The sequence below is a fragment of the Pterocles gutturalis genome, unplaced genomic scaffold, assembly GCF_000699245.1.
Source record: "Pterocles gutturalis isolate BGI_N339 unplaced genomic scaffold, ASM69924v1 scaffold16106, whole genome shotgun sequence".
Taxonomy (NCBI): Eukaryota; Metazoa; Chordata; class Aves; order Pterocliformes; family Pteroclidae; genus Pterocles; species Pterocles gutturalis.
This window is the reverse complement of record NW_010100665.1, coordinates 1,585-23,785: the sequence shown is the minus strand read 5'-3', so window position 1 is coordinate 23,785 and position 22,201 is coordinate 1,585. Positions and strand designations below refer to the sequence as shown.

At 51.7% G+C, this 22,201-nt stretch overlaps 2 protein-coding genes across 2 annotated transcripts; both read left to right on the top strand.

Moving 5' to 3' along the window:
- Positions 1-1,997: 1,997 nt before the first annotated feature.
- Positions 1,998-8,119, top strand: FATE1 (fetal and adult testis expressed 1). The gene is made up of 6 exons (XM_010080725.1): positions 1,998-2,193; positions 2,715-2,878; positions 3,590-3,684; positions 4,650-4,811; positions 7,437-7,515; positions 7,988-8,119. Exons 1-6 carry the CDS (start codon positions 1,998-2,000, stop codon positions 8,117-8,119), a joined length of 828 nt encoding a protein of 275 aa, XP_010079027.1.
- Positions 8,120-13,474: 5,355 nt separating this feature from the next.
- Positions 13,475-21,580, top strand: CNGA2 (cyclic nucleotide gated channel alpha 2). Its single transcript, XM_010080737.1, has 6 exons — positions 13,475-13,494; positions 13,797-13,907; positions 14,367-14,537; positions 16,846-16,953; positions 17,398-17,504; positions 20,160-21,580. The coding sequence occupies exons 1-6, from the start codon at positions 13,475-13,477 to the stop codon at positions 21,578-21,580; spliced, it is 1,938 nt and encodes a 645-aa protein (XP_010079039.1).
- The last annotated feature ends 621 nt before the right edge of the window (positions 21,581-22,201 follow it).

The window sequence follows — 22,201 nt, the reverse complement described above, 5'->3', positions numbered from 1 at the left end:
GAGATTTTGGGGAGAAGCATGGTGAGTGTGTGTTGTGACACCCATGGGCTGGTGTTGGGTCTGGGCAGGGTGGTGGAGAACGTGTGGGACAGCCGGGGGCTGCTATGCCCCTGCACACCCCATCTCCGGTAGCTCCTATGGGGCAGACCCAGTTGCAGACATGGGGATCTCGTTTCTGTGTGACTGGAAGCAGGAAATTGCTGCAGCTGATGCTGGGCAAATTTCAATTAAAAGGTTTTTAATGACAGAGGAGGAGAGAGCAGCTGGAGGCAGGTGAGTACTGGAAGTGCTGGTTATTGCAGACACTGAACCGGTTCTGCTGCCCTCGTGTACCTGGAGTTACAGGGCCCAGCTGCTGCAGGGGACCGGATCAGTGGCTCAGTCCTTTGAGCTTCTGGCAGCGGTGCTGCTCCCCAGGGATTTCCCCCTGCTCCTCTCCCTTGGGTGATAGCCCGGGGGATGGCAGGGGGTTGGGACAGACAAGAGGGTCCAAAGTGGCCTGAGAAGCAGCAGTGAGGGTGGTGGTGGGCAGCCCTGGCTGCTGCTGGCTGGTAGCAGCCTGTTGGGCTGGAAATGCAGCATCAGAGACCTGGCTGCTAAATATAGACCGCGGATGAGATTAAAGAAGGCAGAGCCCCTGCCCACTCCTGCTTGCTCACCTCCTCTTGCTTCAAAGCCTTGAGCTTTGAAGAGGAAAACCTCTCCTTCCTCCACCTGTCTGGACTGTGCTGGAGCAGGCGGCCCCTCTTACAGTGGAGAGTTTGACCTGGAAGCAAAGGGGGACCTTTTTGGGCTTGGTGAACTCAAAGGTAGGCAGCAAGGAGGGTGCAAGGGGGCTGTGCATGCATGTGGCACTTCTGGGATGCTGGGGCAGCTCTGGGGTCCAGCTGGGGTCTGTCAGCCACACTTGTTGGAGTCTTCTCCTTGGCTGCAACTTTTTGGAAAAGAATGGAGAGTGCATATGCTGGGAGCCAGGTTTTGGGTGTTTTGGGGCTTCTCTCCCAAAAATATATATGTTGATTGCCTTCTGCTCGCATCGCTTCGTGAAAGCGTTGAGACATTTTGGCCCCAGAGACTTCTCAAAGCCCTGGGACCTGTCAGAGGGGAAACTGAGGCACAGGGTAGTTGTGCGTCCTGAGCAGCTGCAAAGCCCAGATAGTGCCCAAGTACCATGTCCTGCTCCTGCTGTTGGCTGCCCCCAGGAGCAGTGAGAGCTGGGGACTGTGTCACTCCTTGGTGCTGGTCCCCTCCTGGGAAAGAGCTGAGCCAGCACTGGCCTCAGGGAGCTGATGTGTGCTTTTCCTTCCCCTCTGGGAGGATGGTTCAGCATCTGCCAGCTCTCTTTGCGGCAAAGTCTATCTTGTTGGGTCACTTGAGGAGATAGGTGCTGGATCAGGTGGGGAATGGGGTATGGCCCTGGGGGACACTACAGCAAAAGTGTGTGCACAGAGTTTAGTGCTCAGTTTTTCCTGTGATAACATGGAATCTTACCACCAAAATGCATATTTTTCTTTTAGAAAACCTCATTTTCCTCAAAATGTGCTTCCAGCCCTCTGAGAAACTTTACTTCTGGTTGGAAAATAATTTTTTTTTTCCACTAGATTTTAGGGTATACTGAACTGCTCTTTTTGCACAGGTGTGCTGGACTGTTGCCCTTTCCTTGCTGTCAATTGAGACAGTAGGTGCTAAGCTCATGGTTTGCTCCCAGGACACGTAGGAGTTTTCTCCTTTCTCACCCTGCCAGGCAGGAGTTCCCATCTGCAGTGGCCCTGTGCCCTTTCCCCCACCAGCTGGGCTTCATGGGACACCCTGTTCTCTGGGACAATTCTGATAGTGTCTGTCTTATGGGTTGTTTCTTCCTGTATTTTAGCTGTCTTACAGCACGTGTGTTGTCCCTGTGCAGTTTCGAATAGCTGCTTGCTACCGCTTTCACTCTGCTTTCTTTTCCTCTGCGTGAAACACCAGGGTGTTCAAGCAATTTGAGGAAATCAAAAAAGATGTGGCCGTTTTGGGGACTGGACCCGAACCGAGTTCGCTGTGATCTGCTCTTCACAGAAGCCATCAATCAAAGGATGCAGGTTCCCAACAGGCTGAAGGTAGCAGATAGCTTCAGCCCTGTGGACGAGGAGCCAGTATCAGAGGATGTCCCTCCTTCCTTTCGGATGCACATCCCTGATAGGATTTCTCTTGCAGGTAATGTCCTGGATTGTCTTTTTGGGTGGCTGAAGGTTGGTGGGCTCTACAGCATCATAGCAGTAGGATCCCTTTGTGAAGTCCCCAGTGGTTTACTTTGTAGGAGGAGAGGACAGGAGTAGTCAGCTGTCAGCTTTTCTTTGGAAGGTAGGACAGGATGGTGGAGAGATGCTTGGGGAAAGGTGGGTAAAGATGACCAGTAGAAGGCAGGAGGAACATATCTCTTACAGATCCCTCTTGGCCTTTGGTAGGCTCCCTGCTTTGGGATGCAAAGACACATGGCCCTGTCTCATTGAAAAACAGCTCCCAAACCACACTTTTCCTGGAGCAGTGTGTGCGGTTGCTTTCCCATCCATGCCTCTCCAGGCTGTCCTGCTGCTCACCCCTGTGGGACTTGGTTTTTGATGTACATCTGGTAACACTAGACACAGGGTTGGCTCTTCTACGTGGGTGGATCTCTCTTCTCTCCTGTCCTGAGGGCATTCATGTTGGTTTAATTCTTCCCTCTGTCCTCTCTGTAGAAATATCAGATGCTAGTTTGAGGCCCATCCTGAACCAGCAAAGGAAGGTCCCCTCTGTCATGGTACACACATCTCCAGACAATGCTGCGCAGCCCACCCGCCTCAGCGAGCTCCCTTTTCTGCACGTAGCCAGCAGATCAAGCTCCCAGAAACGCAAGCGATCGGTACTGTATTGAGAGCGGAGGGGGTTGCCTGTGGTGGGAAGGGGAAGCAATCGCAGTGTTTGGTTTCTCCAGAGGTCTGTTATCAGTCAAAGCCAGAAGTCTTCTTCCAGAGTCCTACCTCCTCCTAGGAGTGCTAGGAGTGAGGGTGTGGGATCTCTTTCTGTCCCATAACCAGTACACACCTCTGTGCTGGGACATGGATTCAGGGAGATCTCCTACTGCATTTTGTGAGCAGGAGATAGGCTGAGGTAGGTGTGGTCCCTCCACAACCTCCTCCTGCTACTTTTGAAATCCCTTTTCAACCACTGTTTCTCTTGGATGAAGTAGGAGACTGAGTTGTTTCACCATTGCAGCATAAAGGGTTCTGTGTCAGAGCTGAAAGCAGATTTTAACCTTGTGTGAAACTAATGCAAAGAGAGGTCCCTGAGATGGGCAGGCAAAGGCTTGGTTTAGCTGCCTTCTCAAGTGCTTTCACCTCCGTGAGATTCAAGAGCTGTTCCTGGATTCGCTGGGTTCAGGATTTTTGATCTGAATGGAAACCAGATCAGCAGGCTCCTTGCTGGTGGCCCTCGTCCTGCTCCAAGCATGTCTCCCCACCCGCTCCAGCATTAGCTCACCAGGTTTGGGGCTCATGTAACACTCCCACCACTGAAGGTGGGCTTGCCCTGTGCAGGGTCTCTGTGCTAACACGGTTGTGTTTGATGCCAACAGGGCCATCACAGCAGCAGGTCGCGGCGGGAGAGGACTCCAAATGACTGTGCCCAGCTGGCCTTGCACAGCCTGGACCAGCACCAGCACCATGAGCGGTGAGCATGACCCCAGAGCCCTCTGGGGCGGGTGGGGATCAGCAGCTCCTGTCATCTGTGCTGCTTTGATGCTCTCTGGTGTCAATGTCCTGAGGTATCCAGACTGGGGCAAGGCAGTGTATGGCAAGTCCTCCTCTTGCACAAGAGGAGCATGGCTTCTGGCATCAGAGAGTTTTGTGCCAGGCAGCGTTGTAAGCAGCTGTGTTGGTCCCCAGAGCTCTCTGCCGAGGTGCCTGTGGGAGAGCACATCCCCTCTTGCAGCAGGCTGCGAGTGCTCTTGGTCCTTGCCTGGCCATTGGGCCAAGAGGACCTTGCTGCCTGTTCTGGCTTGTTCCAGTCTCTCTGGCTCTGCCCATCTTCCTCTCGGTGCTTTGCAGTGTGCTCTCCTGCTCCAGCACCGGCATGGCAGAGTGCTGATGGGCAGGTGACCACTGTCAAATGAGGCACCAGGGCTTCACTGGGTTTCTGCAAGGGTTGTTGAAACTTGTGGTGCCTTGCAGACAGGGTATGCTAAGAGTGCACTTGGTTTTCATCTCCTTGAGTGTAGCTTGTGAGTAGCATGGTAATAGTGATCCTCTGCTCATAGCCTTGGGCTCTGGAGTCTCTCCAGTGGAGAAATATTCTCTAACTTAATCCAGAGCAGAGCCACCTGTCCCTCTAGAAGTCCAAGGTTGTCCTGGATGCCAGGAGAGCTGCCTTCTGCAACCCCAGTGAGAGCAGCTGGTGGAGGTCTGGTTATCACACAGCCATAGTTGGCTTTGGAGGAGTCGGGTGACTGCCTCTGAGCCTGGGGGCTGCTGGAAGGGGTTCTCCCTCCTGCTGACATGGGGTTTCTGAGTATGGCAAGCTGATGGCATTGCCATACTTGGAGCTGCTGAAGGGATGAAGGGCACTGACAAATGCCAGGCTGTGCCCGTGCTGTACGAGGTTGGGAAGTAACAGACATGATTCTGTGTGCACCGCAGGCCAGATGCATGCTCCTTGCCCATGCACAGTGCCCCACTCCCCCTCCTCACGGAGACAGGCAGGATCTACTCCATGCAGAACGTCTTCCAGACCATGTACCTCCTGGGCCAGGTGCTATTCCATCGTGTCCGGGACTCTCTGCAAGATCCAGTGCCATCCAGGTGACTTTGGTTTGTCTTGAGCCACCTCTCTGTCACTCTGCAAAGACTGGTCTTTGCTGCGCTAAGGCATGAGCCAGGCACGAGCTCTGTAAACTGCAGGCTGCACAGCACAGGAGCAGGATGGTCCTGCACGGCTGCCCCAGGCTCTCCTCCTCTCCTGTCTTGTCCGGCAGCTCTGGGTGCCTGGTGCAGCCAGCCCGGGCGCACCCTGCTAACCCAGCCCAGCTTGGGTCTCCTGCTTAGCTTAACACTGGTCCCCTGGGCACCCTGAGCGATCAAATGCCACCTGTGACATTGCTGGGATTTCAGCTACTCTTCACTGCTGAGCAAGTGCTAATTTTTTTGCATGCCTTGATAGCTTGATGGAGAGAAATGTGTGAAGGGAATAAAAATCCAGAACAGGCAGCCTGACCCAGGTCCTGTGCCCAAGCCACCCTCTCCTGCAGGCTCCCAGTACCCTTGTTTGTATCTCGGTCACTCTTAATTAACCTTTTCCACAAAGTGGGTTACCCATCCCATAGCTGATGCCTCTGGCCAGGGTGCGGTGTGTCTGCATGCTCACTGGGGCAGGTCTGCAGTGACCTCAATCTCTCCAGATGTGCTGGAGCAGCTGTCTCCACCACACTCTTACCTGTGCAAATGCAGTAAATTTAACATGTTCAAAGACATCACTGCAACCTTAAGGTGTCCCCACTGCTCTAAGGCTGCTGAGCACCCAGAGGAATGTCTGAATACTTCTAATTCTCCTTGAGCAAAGCCTTCAGGCAGAAAGGAAGCAGAGTGAGCATCCATCATCGGTGCCATCAGTGGCACATCCTGCCTTCCCTCCCCAGCCGGGAGGTGCAGGCAGCAGAGCTGGCTTCTGCCTGCAGATTGTGCAAAGTGATGTCCCTGCTTTTAACCGCAGTAGGCTGACTGTCTTCAAATGTCACTTTTTTTTTTTTTTTAACAAAGTGTGGGCATGCCAACAGATCTGGTTAGTGGCTACGTAAGACATTCTCCGTCCTCCCATCAGCAGCAGAGGTGGTTTAGGCCACGGTACCATGAGAGGTGGTTGCTTGCAGAGCTGCTGTAATGCAGTGGGGTGAGTCTTGGGCATCTCCCCAGGTCTTGATCTCCCTTTGAAGCCAGTCACCTTGAAACACCTCTTCTTGGTACCTTGCATTACTTCAGATGCATATGGTATCTCTTCAGTAAAACAACTTTGTACCCCTATGCAACAATACAAATAAATAAAAATGACTGACCGGACTTGTTTTCCTGAAAAGACTGGTGTTGGACAAGGACTGGAATATTCGGCTGACAGTGACCTCTTGAAGGGTATGAGTCATCAGAAGGTAATTTCCAGTCTCTAAATGGTGTTCATTTGTATCCAACTGGGATTTTTCAGTCAAAAGTTGCAGGATGTGTCCCTTTTTAATGGCTCTGTGCTGGAGGAAATTGTGTTTTCTTTCTCTTTCTTTCATTTTACACCACAGCTACACTACGTGGAGGCATTATCTCACAAATGTATTTTCAGACAGATTCACTGAATCTCCAGGTGCTGTTCTGCCTTGTCTTCAGCAAAATCAACATCATATTGCAAACAGGAATAAATACCCTCCCCTCTCCAAGGTCTCTGAAGGAGCAGTGTTAGACACTCATTAACCCTTACAGCATCAGTGAGTACCCATGTGAGTTATTGGTATGCACAGGGGAGTTTTGATTATAGACCTGAGGTAGGGCTAGCCTATGATGATAGGAACAACAGACCGAATATGGCAGTTTTGTTTTTTCTCACTGTAGATCTACGTTATTTTGTGGCTCAGTGCTATGGACCCTGCAGCAAGGCTGTGTCTCCAGGGGCTGCCCTGGAGATCTGTGGTCTGTGTCGGCTCTGCCAGTGCAGCAGCTGATCACAGTAGTGGCCCCTTTGTTTCCAGGGATGGAAGAAGGTGGTGCATGCTTGGGTTGCTTGTTTATGTTTCAAGTTGCAGGTAAAATTTGCTACAAGAGCAAAAAGTGCTACTTTTTTTTTTTTGTCAGGGGGCCAGGGAAAGTGAGCTTGTGGTACCTGGAGGTATTGGAGAGGACCAATCCTTGTCTCAGCAAACACAGGACCCTTTTCTGCTGGCTGCTGCATTTGCTCAGCTAGTTGTCCCCAGCTGATGGCTGCTTCCTACCAGTAGGATCCTCACCTGCTGATATAAATGAGATCATCCCTCCATTTCAGCATTGGCCCTGTGATACATATTTATGTGACTGGCTCTAACGATGATTTATCCAACCCTCAATGAATTCCTCTGACTGTAGAGAATGGATGCTTGGTAAATACCATGTTTGCCCTCGGTTGGACCTCTAAAGAAATACAAGTATGTGTTTTCCCTGTTGTCTGTGGTGGCAGGTGCTGTATGTTTTGTTGTGACCACTATGGGGTGCATGGTGGAGGGATATAAATATGCATGATGGGGGTTAAGAAGGGTTGAGTAGATGCTGTGCAAGGGCTGTTTCCTCTCCTCTGATGCTGCATCCAGACAGCATGTCCTGGGTGTGCACACGCTACGTGCACAGCTTGGCTTCCTGTGCTTGGGAAGGCAGTTGCACCCCTTGAGCAGTGTTCTCTGCATCTCTGTTTTTCTTCCCCAGGTCCCAGGAGGTCGGCCCTGCCCCAGAGAGTGCCTTGGAGGAGGTTGGGGTGGCTGAGATGGCAGCAGTCAGAAAGCAGGTGAGATGGGGTGAAAGACTGCAGATGTTTGCCGGGAAAGCCCTAGGAGGGTGGATGAGGAGCCTCCAGGGGTCTGTTGCTCAGTCCTGATGGGCTGGCATTGCCAAGCTTGTCCTGGATGATGCTGCTAATGGAGAAGCAGGGGAGGACGTACATGTGTGTTGACCCATCAAGCTCCTACCCTGAGAGGCTGTAGAGCTACAGGAGACAGCCAGACCCCTCCATCTGCTGTCAGTAAAGGGCTCGGGTGCTCTTCTGATGGGCAGGGCCTTTTCCTGAAGCATCTGCTCAGGAGCTGAAGTACTGCTGCTAATTCTCCCACACAAAGCTAGCTGCTGCTCTAGAAAAGGAGGACCTGAAGGAGATGGCAGCTCCCATCCCTCCATCCCTCGCTGTCCCACACCTCTGGGGTGTGGCCGGTGTCCTGTACTTTGCTGCAGGACTGACAGTGGCCCCGCTGCTTGCCTTGCAGTTGACGAGGATCTCCGGGAGGCTCCGCGTGCTGGAGGAGCAGTGCAACGCCTGGCGGCAGAAGGAGGCCCTAGTCTACTCCGTGCTGATCTCCGCATGCCTCCTCAACACGTGGCTCTGGCTGAGGAGATGATTTCCCATGCCTCGGCCTCCCTAGCCCAACCCTGGCAGAGTGGGTGAGGGCAGGGAGAGGATCCTTGCTTGCATACTTGCAACCAGTAAAACTACATGTTTCTTCTTAACTTGACCTGCTTTTTCCACTGTGTGCCCTTGAGGATCTGTGTCCTTTAGGCCCCGATTACAGTGAAGGTGCTGTCCCTCTCCCATGCTCCAGCATTGGAGGTGGGTGAGGGAAATGATGAAGCTGGGCCTCCTGCCACAGCAGCTGGAGATGGTGTCAGGGAGAGGTGGGGTACAAGGACTATGGCTCAGCAGACATAGTCCCAGGGCTAGGCTGTGGCTGCAAATGCTCTGTGTACACTAGCATCCACCTTGTAAGTCTGACGGGGTCAGTGCTTGTGTGGGTAGCTGCTGTGAAGAGCCCAGGTCTCGTAAGAAATTGGTGGCTGATACAGGAGGTGTCTGTCCTGCACAAAGCAATGGGAGACCCTCTGGTCCTTGGGCTGTCTGCCAGAGGAGATGCAAAGCAAAGACATTGGATGTTTGTGGACATGGGGTCCTGTTACAGCCTTAGACTGTAGTGGGCCCAGTCCCCTGACCACATCCCAGCTTGGACAACTCAGTTCTGACCCCGTAAAAGCCCTCAGCCAACTGCTGCGGTCTGCTCCTCATCTTCCACCCCAAAAGCTTGTCTAGAGAGGTTGGGTGTTTTTAAATTGCTGGTGGGTTTTCTTTTCTTCATTGCACAAATGCTGTTTGTGGAGGTAGTACTGCCAGTTCTCCTGTGCCAGAATCCTCTAGGAAGTGCAGCCTGAGGAGCTGGGAGCTCGCATCCCTGTAGCTGCTGCTGTGCCACTATCTCCTCGGCTCCCATCCTGCTCGAGGCAGTTCAGCAGCGGGTTCGCAAATGTTCAGATCTAAAGTGATTGTAAGAGCACTGCTGAGGTCTGGGTTTATCCAGGAGCTTGGCTCTGTCCCAGAGAGATTTACATGGGAAACCTCCCTGTCATGACTCTCTGGATTATAAGACCTCGTACCAACAGTGACAGCACTAGACAGGTCATGGAAAATTGCCCATTTGGGCAGCAGTAGATATCTGTTAGATATTGTCAGTGCCAGAGGGCTGCTGCCAAGCTCTAACTTCAGTGATGGTGCAAGAACACAGGTGAGGGCAATTCTTGGCCCAGATGCTCTTTAGCTAAAACCAAGCCCAGTTCAACAGCTTTGCTGTCTTTCCTTCTGTGGAGTTTAGTAATGCTTGGATCTGAGGTGACTTTGAGATGCTCTTGGTTGTTCATCCAGTACATCTGCTGGAGTTGTGCCTGCAGACTCTGGGGGTAGGTTTTGGCATGGCTTAACAGGACCTTTCTTTTCCACCTATAAGTAATTGTAGCTGGATCTGCAGGTCATCCAGATGTCCCAATAGCTTATTCACCGACATGGATGCTTGGGTGTTTCCTGCCTGCAACTGCATCAGGCATCCCCAACTGTAAATCTGGCAGCTGGACCTGACTAATAAATAACTGTCCCACAAGTAATTGCAGGTCTGAACCTGTGTCTGATAGCTGAGCTGAGGAGACCACTGAGATTTATTGCAGATGAGAGCCAGGACGGTGTGGTGGATGCGGCGTGGTGTGACAGGATGTGTGTAAGGGATGGGAGCGCTGGTACAGGGGTGATTCCTGTGGCTTGTGGCTCAGGGATGTGGTCAGGGTTACCAGGGGACCTTACACAATGGGTCCGTGTAACGGGGCTGCTGCTATGTGACTCATACCAGGAAAGAAGGTAAATCATTTGACTGGTTTTGCTGAGGGGTGCAAATGTGTTTTGGAGGAAGCTTGTGTTGTTTATTTTTAAGCTGTATTTTAGGGTGGGAAGGGCTGACCCTTTGGGGGACGTACCACCTTCAAAGTGTGAATTGAAGATGTCTGGAGGAGAGGTGATCAAACTGTATGTGTTCTCAAAGGCTAATTATTGGCAGGTTGCAGGGGATAAAATATTACTTTTACTTAAGTCATAAATCCTGGTGTAAATCTGGAAACACTGACCCATAAAATGCATATTTTAATAAACTCAGTGTGTGCTGGATGTGTTTTTTTTACCAACTGTGGAGTCTGATCCTGGTATCCCAGTGGATGGGAACAGGTCAGGTTTATTCTCTTGGCATCAGGACTCTGACCTGGTGCTGGATGTCTCAGCCACGCATACTTATTTCATTGGATGCTGGATTTCTGACCTCTCTAAAGCCACAGGCTGTTTGTCCCACTGGTGTAAAGCATGAAGGCTGGCTGCCCTGGCTGGGGGGATCTGAAGGAGGAGAGTTTCTGGTTAATGCTATCCCTGTTGGGTGTGATGCTTTTATTTATTTCCTTTCACCTTCCCTGCCTCCTCCTCCTGGCTCTTCTTTGTCCCAGGGCAGCACATGTGGCAGGGCTGGGTGTCCCCTAGGGTTGCTGCCACAACCACGTGCACAGAAGATCAAGTCTTGTGCTATAGGGTGCTTGGGGGAGTGGCTCCTGTGGTTCCCGTGTTGCTTTTGAAGGCAGCTGCAGGCAGGGAGCAAAAGGAGAGGTGGAAGGGGGACACATGCTGTTGTCAGTGTTCCTGGTCTGTGAGCTGTCCCCAGTGCCTGGGTCTGTGGCATGGGGACAAGAGCAGGGTGACACATCCCTTGCTGCCAGCATCCCCAGCCAAAGTTGCAGAAGTTCCCCATTTCTTCTTTTGAACTCCCTGCTGTGTCCAGGTTTTCAGTGAGATCAGAACAAGTGGAATTCAGGGCTTTAAAGAAAAAAAAAAAAAAGGTAAACCTTTGATAGTGAAGGGACTCTGGGTGCTGGTGCTTTCAGATCAGCCCCGCATGTGTCAGGGACAGATCCACCCTCAGCCACTGCAAGTGGCTGGGTGCTAGAGGAAGGGCATAAAAATTAACCTCTTCCTTATTGCTTTGGGGATATTTTTTTTTTTTTTTTGCTAACTGGTTATTAGAATGGCTTTGTGAACAAGATATGAGGGCAGAAGCTGGTGAAAGATGCATTTCATCATCACCTTCAAACTCTGCAGCTCTCTTTGCTCAGAGTCCAGAGCAGCACATTTGACCTCCTGCTCCTTGAGCACAAGAAGAAGTAACTGTATGGGAAGGCGTTAAAATGTGGCTACTTCTGCAAATTTTCCATTGTAGCAGTAGCTGTGGCACATCCTGTGAAGCAGGGAAATAGTCCCTAGCTGTGTTTTTCCTCAGGTCAGAGGGCTAGGAGGGGAGCAGCTGAGCGTCTGTTGGCTGTGCCTTTCCTGGGGTGGGCAGTGACCTTTCCCCATGGTTTGCTGAGGTCTCAGGAGCTCCTGGACCCAGAGCTGCTCGGAGTGGCTGTGATCTCCAGCCAGGCTCTGCCCTGGGAGATGTCTGGGGTGCCACAGAGGAGGTGGCGGGGGAGAAGGGGACGCATGGATAGGGAAATGGAGCATCCCTGAGCAGCATATTTGTCTCCTCCCCCTTAATCCCCCAGAAACAAAGCTGGCTGCTATTAACTCCTCTGAAGTGCACCTTGCTGCTCAGGGCATCAAGGATGCTCAGGGGATGGGCGTGGTGTAGTGATGAGGCACATACACATGTATGTGCATCCTCCCCGTGCACCGCAGAGGCCCCTCTGCTCCTGCCAGGTCCTGCCCAGGCACCTCACCTGCTCCTCTGCTTGGGCAGGAGCGCAGACAGCTCCACTCGTGCTGGCTTTGCCTTGCAGCTCAGCACGTATATTAAAAGCACGAGTGCTCCGGAGGCAGCGCTGGAGGCTCCCAGGGGAGGGATGTTTGCCAGCCACCCCGGCTAGCCTGTGTTAGGCAACAGACAAGTGCCTTCGGGGGACACCAGGCTCGTAAGTGGGCAGCAGTGGTTCTTGGCAGCAGCTTCGCTGCCCTGGGGAGGTGGCTTGCCTGGGTGTGAGTGACTGTCCCTGTGCAGCATGGGTATACTCTTTGTGCATGTTGGTAGAGGTGTACGAGGCATTGCCTTCCCCTAAGCAGAGCCTTGGCGGTGGGCTGCATTGTGTGAGAGCATGAACCCTAACCCTAACCCTCCAGGAGCGGTGGGCTGCATTGTGTGAGAGCATGAGTGTGTTGTCTCCAGGAACCTGCCTCACCAGTGCATTGCGGGTATGGAGGGCATACTGTGCCACAGGGCGAGCAGGCAGGGCAGCCAGGGTGGGAATATGGGGTCTGGGTAGGGCTGGGCTATGCCTGTGTGCCTTTGTGCCCGTGCATGTGCAAGTCAGTGTTTCTGTGAGGTACTTTTGCATGGTCCGGTCTATACCAGGGTGCAGTGGGTCTAGTCTTGTGCTCAGCCTTGGTGCCTTTGCCTCCGGGGTGGTGCTGAGGTGTGGGGGACTGTGTTTGGCCACTGCATGTGCAGGAAATATGAGGCAGAACCAGGCAGGTTTAGCCTGGTCTCTCTTTTCAGGGGGCAATAAGTTTAGGATGGGCTGTGCCTTTCCCAGGGACCTTTCCTTTCTTTCCTGCAGTTGCTTCAGCTTTCGAAGACGTGGGCTTCTGCCCAAGGAGGTGTTGGGCTGTGGGTGCTGAGAGCACTGCAGGACAGTGAAGACTGCCTGTGATGCTGGGACCAGGCAAGCCCCATGAGCATCTCACTCTTTAGATAAACTCTGGTGAAACCGCAGACTTAACAGCTCCACGGCAGCCTCCATATATAAATGTTGGGTTTTCTCTGCTGCTCTCTGAAAGCAGATGGTAGCTCCTGCCAGCAGGAACCTTAGCAAGGTTCTTTTTAAACAGCAAACCTTAATTTCCAATGCAGGGGAGATTTCTTTGGTGATGAGAGATGGGGCTTGCTGGGCAGGTTGCAGAGCAGTGGGGATGGAGGGCGGTTGCTTGGGTGCAAACACCCTTGTACACACAAAATGAACCCTGTGCTGCTGCATGACAGCATCTCCCTGCCGGGGCTGGCATTTTGCTAACATCCCTCATGAGTCTGTTTTCTTGTCCTTGGGCAGGCAGCGGTGCTGAGAGCTGTGGGCTCGTTGTTATGCCACGGCTCACTGGGGATGCTGTTGCCCCGGCAATGGCTGAGGAGCCTGAACGACAAGGAGAGCATCTTTCATGGGCCATGGGTCCATGAAAAGATCATGTGGGATCTCTTGGGGAGGGCAAAGTGCTCTGCAGGACTTTTATTGTAGCATCAGCGATGGCTGATGGTGGAAAACATGGGGTGGGCACATCCTGTGGGGTTTGACCCTCGCTCTTCCCATGCTGTGCTGTATCTCTGTGTTCAAGCGACGTGGTGTGTCCTGCATGGCTCTTCTTGTAGCTGTTTTCTGCTCTTTGCAGGTCTCTGGGGCAGGGTGCGTGCCCGTGGTCTCACATGGAGGATGATGGCCAAGAGTAATGGTCTGCAGAGCTCATCAGCCAACCACCACCCCTGCCCACACACCCAAGCCCAAGTGGAGGGTGACACGGAGGGGACGGGGCTCAGCACCAGGAGGTCAGGCTGGTCCCTGGTTTGGTTGAGGGAGGCAGCGGTGGGGCAGAGGAGGGGAGGGCCAGTTTGGTGCCTCTACCGAGACCTGGTGTGGGCAAGGCTGCAATGCCAAACTCCAGCTGCTTGCTTCCTCCAGTTCATCTGGCTGTTGGCAGGTGCCATGATGGCACTGTGTGGCTGTGACTTCCCTTTTCCCCCACTGCAGGACCTGCTCAACCCACGATGACACGTCCTCAGAGCTGCAGAGAGGGGCTCCCCCGGATGGGGGGGAGCAGCCGGCTGCCTCTGCTTTCCAAGGCAGGCGAGCCTTGGCCAGGTACCTGTGTGTGTCGCCAACCCGGGGTGAGCCTGAGCAGGATCCCCTCCTGCTCTGTGGCATTGAAGGGTTGTGGGGACCAGCGTCTGTGCATGCTGCTCTGCATGCCACAGTGCCCAGGGAATGGGCTGCTGGAGGGGACGGCTCCATCACCTCTGGGGCCCTGTGAAGGCTCAGGGGCTTCTTTTCCTTGCAGGCAGCCTCACTCTGCCCCAGTCACCCACAAATTCCTCATTCCCTGTGGGAATGGCAGCAGGATTGGGGAAGGAGCCATGGGCAGTCTTGCTCCTGTTTCTTGGACCCAAACCATCACTACAAGGAGGGAACAAGGAAACGTTTGGGCTTTAGAGGGAGCTCTCAGAGTTTTTTCGCAGCTGCAGCCCCCCGGCTTACTCTCAAGCTTTTGCTTTCTCCTTGCTCTGCAGACGCCTCCTGACTCTGCCTCTCTCCCCTGTCCAGGATAGCCCGGCTGGTGCTGGTGCTGAGGGACTGGGCCAGCAAGAGCTTGCACGAGGAGCAGCAAAGGCCAGACCCCTTCCTTGAACGCTTCCAGGGCCCCGAGCTCCAGACAGTGGCTGCAGGCACTGGCAACGATCTAGAGGACGAGGAGACCGAGGATGAAAACAAAAAGTAGGGTCCCTTTCCTGCGGCCCCAGCTGTCCCTGGCTGGAGATCAGCCGTGCGCGGTGCTCAGGGGCTCCCAGCAGTGATGGCTAATGGAGGTGGGTGGGGATGGGAAAGGGGAAGGTAGGACGCAGTGGTGGGAAGGGTCCTCCCTGCCCTCTCTAGTCCTGGTCCTGGCAGCCAGCCTGGCTTTGCTGGGCTGTTGTGCAGGCACACAGCACCTGCTTGTCTGTCCCTGTGGAAACGACCCGGCCTGTCCCTCACCCATGAGGTCTCCTCTCCCCAGTCCATGCCCTGGTAGGAAACACACATTGCGTGGCTCATGACAGCTAGCAGACCTCCCCATTTTCAGAGCAGTTCAACACTAGGGTTGGCATTTGCAGACAGCCCTGGGTCTGTAAAGAGATGCCCCTTCAGCTTGTGTGTATGAGGAGCTGGGGACAAGCCAAGGGATGCAGGGTCTCCACCCAGAAGACCACAGCAAATACAAATGCATGGGATTTGCCAGTCTCATTCATCATCTGCAGGATGAAGGGAGTGTGTTTGCTGCCCATGCCCCCCTCCCCACCAAGAGCAGACACTGTGACGGCAGCTTTCTGAAAAGGCTCTTTCAAATCCAGCCCTTTCATCTCCTCAGCTCACACTCCTGGTGAAAAGCAATAACCTGTCTTTTCTTCTGCTGGTTAATTAAAGGGCAAAGCTCAGGGACTACTCTGGACCCTACTATTATACATGGTAATTAAAACACCAAAAAATGATTGTTTTCTGTAGGAGAAAAATATCTGAGACTTGTATCTGGGTCTTTACTAGTCATGGAAAAAATGTTCTGCCCTGCAAGGTTAAGGGGAGCTTGTTAATTATCAGAGGGAGCTGAAGCGTGCCATGAAAGGACTGCTCAGTGCCAGTGGGCTCCTCGGGAGATGGTGGTAACTTCTGCTGTTTTCTAGGTCCTCAGCTCCACAGATAAGAAGAGCCTCAAGTCTGCTGTTCACACCCATGGGAGCCTTCATGGTTGCAGGCTTGAGTGCAAAGCCTTTGGGAAGTGGCAGATGATTATTCCCCCTTCCTAGGTTAACCCAGAGCCCTGGCTTTCCAGCCCTAGCCCTGCTATCGGCGTAATGTCAGTGACTCTGGCCACCTGCTGTGGGCAGCGCTGGTGATTTAAATCTGAAACTACCAACATAATTAACACTGTTATTGAGGTTATTAGTGCTTGTGGGTGTTACAACAGTAACGGCTGGCTGCAGGTGAGTCAGTGCTTCCCAGTGTCGGTGCTGTATGTCCCAGGGAGCAGAGTCTCTTTCTCAAAAAACATTTAAGTTGCACTTTCTTAGCAAAAGATAAGCACTTTTAATGGGAAGGTTGGACCACCTGCTTGTCTATGTGTGAAGCTCCGCTGCTGGCTTTGTGCCAAGTGCTGGTCCTCACGCTCCAGGCACCATGGGTGCCGCTGCCTGTGCTGGTGGGGAAGGAGACTTCAAGGCAGAGGTTTTGCTTTTGAAGCTGTCAGAAGCAGTGGGGTGGGCATGGGGAATCTGTTGGCAAGTGGGTTGTTTTTTCCTATCACTGGAGAGTGTTTTGCATGTTCAAAAGCTAGAAGGGAAGGAAGGAAGGAGGGGGAGAGGGAGTTTTGCCCTACTGGGCTGCAGCTGCTAAGCCTATCAGCCCACCCGCAGAGTTTCTCGTCCCCAGCTTCTCCACTGGCAACTGGAGCACACACATCTTATCTCAGAGTCCCAAGATGAGCAGGATCAAATGCTTGGGATCAGTTCAAAGGCTGGGCCCAGGACTGAGCAGACTGCAGGCAGACAGCTGCGAGCAGCACAGTGATGGCAGCCTTGCAATGCCAGCTGCCCCCCTAGTCACTGCTCTGGGGCTTGGGCATCTCCTCCTGGTGCTCCTACTGATCTCCAGTGCACTTTCCTTCCTGCTCTAATTAATGTTCTCTTAAGATCTGTCTGGCACCAATCCATACCTCATCTGGGAGGGTCAATGTAATGAGAATTTTTCCTCTTCCATACATCCATTTCTGGCTCTGCCACTGGGGTGCTGTGTGCAGGTAGACCACCTGCTTTGCCTTACTGTCCTACAGTTTCCTCTTCTGGTACATTACTGAGCCCAGTTTTGGGGATAAGGGAGCTCAGCACTGCTGGGACTGGTTTTAGTTTACAGATGGGAACTCAAACTGCAGCTGTGTTTTAGCCAGTCTAGTGCAAGGGATTAAGGATGTGGCTTGGGTGGTTCCTTCCAACCCTATTTTCTATGTTTAGCCCATTATTAATAATTGCCAGCTCTGGTTTCTCTCTACTTCCAGGAAGAAACGGCAGATCTTTGTGGTGGACCCTGCAGGGGACTGGTATTACCATTGGCTGGCTGTCATTGCTGTTCCTGTCCTCTATAATTGGTGCTTGCTCGTAGCCAGGTGAGCTGGGAGGTTGTAGGGTCCCTGTCTCCTCTAATCCTCCTGTTCACCTGGTTGTCATGGCTCAGCCAGGATCAGCTGACTGACCCTGGTGGTGCTGGGGCTTGTGAAAACCTAAAGGAGAAAGACCCCTGCTATCACTGTGACTTCTGCAATGCAAAGGCAGAGCATCCATCCTCTGGCCCTGGTTGGAAAGGACCCTGTTTTCGATGTAAAGCTGCAACGTACACTTGGAAGGTGGTTTCAGGGCATTGCTTTACCTAGGTCAAGGGAGGACAGATTTTTCAAAGAAGGGGGTTTTAATTTCTTGGAGAAGAGGGGCAAGTGGCCAAGATCTATTGCAGAGTTAGGAGCCTCAGAATCAGCCTATATACAGCTGTAACAGCTGGAAATGATAATGGAAATTTGTTGGTCTTGCCACCCTATTTTATGACCTTCCTCCAGGGCTTGCTTCAGTGACCTGCAAAAGACCTATATTGTCTTCTGGCTGGTGTTAGACTACATCTCAGACTCTATCTACATTGGGGACATAGTGATCCGCCTGCGCACAGGTAAGCAGAAAGTGAGTGCTTTGCTTTAATCCCCTAAAAGTGGAAATGAGCTGCAAGGGAGAGGCCTAATCATAGAATCATATAAGGGTTTGGATTGGAAGGGACCTCAAAGATAATCTAGTTCCAATGGCCCTGCCATGGGCAGGAATACCTTCCACTAGATCAGGTTGCTCAAAGTATTCATCCCTTGAACACTTCCAGGGATGGGGCATCCACAGCTTCTCTGGGCAACCTGGGCCAGTGTCTCACCACCCTCAGAGTAAAAAATTTCTTCCTCATATCTAATTTAAATCAACTCTTTGAGTTTAAAGCCATTACACCTCGCCCTATCACTACATGCCCTTGTAAAAAGTCCCTCTGCAGCTTTTTTGTGAGCCCCCTTCAGATATGAGAAGGCTGCTATAAGGTCTCTCTGGAGCCTTCTTGTCTCCAAGCTGAACAAACCCAACTCTCTCAGCATGTCTTCACTTGGAAGTGCTCCAGCCCTCTGGCTGTCTTTGTGGCCCTCCTCTGGACCTGCTCCAACAGGTCTGTGTCCTTCTTATGTTGAGGGCCCCAGAGCTGGATGCAGTACTGCAGGTGGGGTCGCATAAGAGCAGAGGAGAGGGGGGGGGATCACCTTCGACTTGCCGGGAACACTTCTTTCGATACAGCCCCAGCTTTCTGGGCTGCAATTCCACATTGCTGGGTTGTGTTGAGCTTCTCATCAACCAACAACACCAAGTCCTTCTCCTCAGGACTGCTCTTAATCCATTCTCCACCCAGCCTGTATTTGTGCTTGGGATTGCCCCAACCCACATGCAGGACCTTGCACTTGGCCTTGTTGAATTTCATGAGATTTGCTTGGGCCCACCCCTCAAGCCTGTCAAGGTCCCTCTGGATGTCATCCCTTCCCTCCAGCGTGTTGACTGCACCACACAGTTGGTGTCGTTGGCAAACTTGCTGAGGGTGCACTCAATCCCACTGTCCATGTCACCGACAAAGATGTTAAACAGTGCTGGTCCCAATGCTGACCCTGCTGGAATGTCACATCACTGGTCTTCATTTGCACATTGAGCCGCTGGCCGCAACTCTTCGAATGCAGCCATCCAGTCAGTTCCTTATCCACCGAGTGGTCCATCCATCAGATCCATGTCTCTCCAATTTAGAGACAATGATGTCATGCTGGACAGTGTCAAATGCTTTGCACAAGTCCGGGTCAATGATGTCAGTTGCTCTTCCCTTATCCAGCAACACTGTAACCCTGTCATAGAAGGCCACCAAATTTGTCAGGCACGATTTGCCCTTAGTGAAGCCATGTTGGCTGTCACCAATCACCTCCTTATTTTCCATGTACCTTAGTATAGTTTCAGGAGGATCAGCTCCATGATCTTGCTGGGCACAGAGTTGAGACTGATTGGCCTGTAGTTCCCTGGGGCTTCCTTTTTTGTCTGTTTAAAAATGGGGGTTATATTTTCCCCTCTTCCAGTCAGCATTTTCCAGTCAGTGGGAACTTCACCAGAGTGCCATGACTTCTCAAATAGGATGGATAGTGGCTTAGCAACTTCATCTGCCAGTTCCCTCAGCATCTCATCAGGTCCCATGGACTTGTGCACCTTCAGGTTCCTTAGATGGTCTCAAACCTGATCTTCTCCTACAGTGGGAGGTTCTTCATTCTCCCAGTCCCTGCCTCTTCCTTCTGTGACTTGGATGGTGGTTCTTCCCTTTCTCTGACTGATAGACCCCATGAGCCCCCAGTAGACCAGGTTTCTCAAAGTGAGTCTCGTGATCTAAGTAGCTGAACCTCTGGCTGTGACACCACTCCTGTAACCATTTGTAGTTTTGCCAAGTTCAGCTGGTCCTTTCACACCTCTTCACTTTGACCAGGAGGATTGATGAGAAACTACCTGCGCTCCAGAGTCTCTTAACACATCTCCCAAGGGTCTGTAATCCTTCTAGATACTCCTCAGAGTACTCCTGGCTGTATCATTGGTGCCCATGTTGAAACAACAGCAGCAGATAATAGTGGACTGTACAAGGGTTGGTAGTCTCTCAGTGACATCCCTGATACAACTCTATTAAAAGGAGCGTTTTGTCTATCTTGGCACTCACTAGTATGAAGCAGTCTCCAGAGAAAGAATCTAATTAAAAGATCTGAGAAACAGAGTAAGCTTCAGAATGAAAGATTAATCATCCCAGCTTTCAACTTCACCTTTGAATAATTGTACAAAATTACCTGCATTACTATTAGTATTCGGGCATAGTTGAAGGTCTGTATCTCTGATTTTGCATCAGTTCAGCTAATCAATTATCTACATGGAAAAATGGTAGAATTTAATGTTCTCAGAACATGGCAGGTGGCTATATGTTTTCTGTCAGAACTGCAATAATTCATGATCTGGAGAATGGAAACCTTTGTGTCCCTATTTCTTTGTGGCAACAGAGTAAGTTCCTAAGTGATATCTTTAGGTGGCTTTTGCCAGGTGAAGGGCTTGAGTGATAACAAAAGCTGGTAAACCGAGTAGATCAGGTAGACCTGGTAGTATTTGGATGACCCTGTGTATATTTGCACACATGTGCACAGCACACCATAAAAAGTTTCACAGAAGTGCTTACAAAGCCTGCAGAAGAGTTGAACATAAGCCAACATAATTCTATCATTTGCTTCTCTGTTAGGTTTCTTGGAACAGGGCCTCCTGGTTAAGGACCTGAAGAAGTTACGAGATAGCTACATACACACCTTACAGTTCAAGCTGGATGTTCTCTCCATCCTGCCCACTGACCTGGCATATTTTGCTGTGGGATTGCACTGCCCTGAATTGCGTTTCAACAGGCTGCTGCACTTCTCCCGCATGTTTGAGTTCTTTGATAGGACCGAGACCAGAACCAGCCACCCCAACCTTTTCCGCATCAGCAACTTGGTTCTTTACGTCCTGGTCATCATCCACTGGAATGCATGCATTTATTATGCCATCTCCAAAGCCATAGGCTTTGGAGAGGACACATGGGTCTATCCCAACATCACAGACCCTGAATACGGGTGTCTGACCCGGGAGTACATCTACTGTCTCTATTGGTCTACCTTGACTTTGACTACCATTGGAGAGACTCCTCCCCCTGTGCGTGATGAAGAGTACCTCTTTGTGATCTTTGATTTCCTCATTGGTGTCCTCATCTTTGCCACCATTGTGGGGAATGTGGGATCCATGATATCCAACATGAATGCCACCAGGGCAGAGTTCCAGGCAAAAATTGATGCCATCAAACACTACATGCAGTTCCGCAAGGTGAGCAAAGCCATGGAAACCAAAGTCATCAAGTGGTTTGACTACCTGTGGACCAACAAGAAGGCAGTAGATGAACGGGAAGTCCTCAAGAATCTCCCTGATAAGTTAAGGGCAGAGATTGCCATTCATGTTCACCTGGAGACACTGAAGAAGGTGAGGATTTTCCAGGACTGTGAGGCAGGTCTACTGGTGGAGCTGGTGCTTAAGCTTCGCCCTCAGGTGTTCAGTCCAGGGGATTACATTTGCCGGAAAGGAGACATTGGGAAAGAGATGTACATCATCAAGGAGGGGAAGGTGGCTGTGGTGGCAGATGACGGAACAACACAGTATGCTTTGCTCACAGCTGGAGGCTGCTTTGGCGAGATCAGCATCCTCAACATTAAAGGGAGCAAAATGGGGAATAGGCGCACGGCCAACATCCGTAGCTTGGGCTACTCTGATCTCTTCTGCCTGTCAAAGGAAGATCTTATGGAAGCAGTCACAGAGTATCCTAATGCCAAAAAGATCTTGGAGGAGCGTGGCCGGGAAATCCTGATGAAGGAAGGGCTGCTGGATGAATCAGCTGCAGAGGCAAGCACAGAAGGGAAGAGTGTAGAGGAGAAGCTGGACAGCCTGGCCTTGAACCTGGACACACTGCACACTCGCTTTAGCCGGCTCCTGACAGAGTATGATGATGCCCAGATGAAGCTCAAGCAGCGCATCACTGTTCTGGAGTCTAAGATGAGGCAGCAGGATCTGGAGGACTTCTTCTCTGATAGCTCAGACAGTCTGCTTGAGGATGAGGAGAGAGCTTTACCTGGTGGAAAGTGATGAGGGGTGAAGATGTCAGCTAGATGATGTCTGGCCTTGTGCTGAAACAGTGCTTGCTGTTTCACAAGGCAGATCTTGTGGCTGCCTTGCCAAGGACTTCTCTTAAGTCCTTAGCCTTGCTGCTGCCACTGCCTTGGTGGCAGCTCCAGAGATGGCTCCAAATCAGGTGATTGTCCTAGCTCCTCCTCAGGCCTATCCCTTTTCTTGTTGCCTCAATCCAAGATCTTGAATTTGGATCACTAAAAAGAGTAGAATGGCTAATGCCACTGCTAATATTTCCTTCCTGCTTCTGCAAAAGTCTTTGTCCATCAAGCCTTCTTCCTCCTATTTGCCTTAATAGACGTTTGGATGTGAACCTTGCATGGTGGGGTATCTGGACATGTTGACGTCCCATGTATGTTGAGGAGACGGAGTCACGGTGGACAGAGCCTGCCATGTGCTACTTACCCATCCACACAGGGACCAAGGAGGCAACAGGCTTTGGAAGATGCCCCATTCCTTGCAGATAACAAAACCACCCCAACGAGAGAGACCAAAACAGAAGCCAGATATTTACATTTTGGGTTCAGCCTTTAGAACTCACTTTAGGTAAATAGCCTTCACCGAGTGTCTGCAGACAGT

Excerpts from the sequence above, each read along its gene's own strand:
- FATE1 (XM_010080725.1), top strand. The coding sequence starts at position 1,998 with ATGTGGCCGTTTTGGGGACTGGACCCGAACCGAGTTCGCTGTGATCTG. Across the intron at positions 2,194-2,714 it reads TGATAGGATTTCTCTTGCAG|AAATATCAGATGCTAGTTTG; the intron begins GTAATGTCCTGG and ends TCCTCTCTGTAG. Across the intron at positions 4,812-7,436 it reads CAAGATCCAGTGCCATCCAG|GTCCCAGGAGGTCGGCCCTG; the intron begins GTGACTTTGGTT and ends TTTCTTCCCCAG.
- CNGA2 (XM_010080737.1), top strand. The coding sequence starts at position 13,475 with ATGGAGGATGATGGCCAAGA. Across the intron at positions 13,495-13,796 it reads ATGGAGGATGATGGCCAAGA|GACCTGCTCAACCCACGATG; the intron begins GTAATGGTCTGC and ends CCCCCACTGCAG. Across the intron at positions 13,908-14,366 it reads GGCAGGCGAGCCTTGGCCAG|GATAGCCCGGCTGGTGCTGG; the intron begins GTACCTGTGTGT and ends TCCCCTGTCCAG.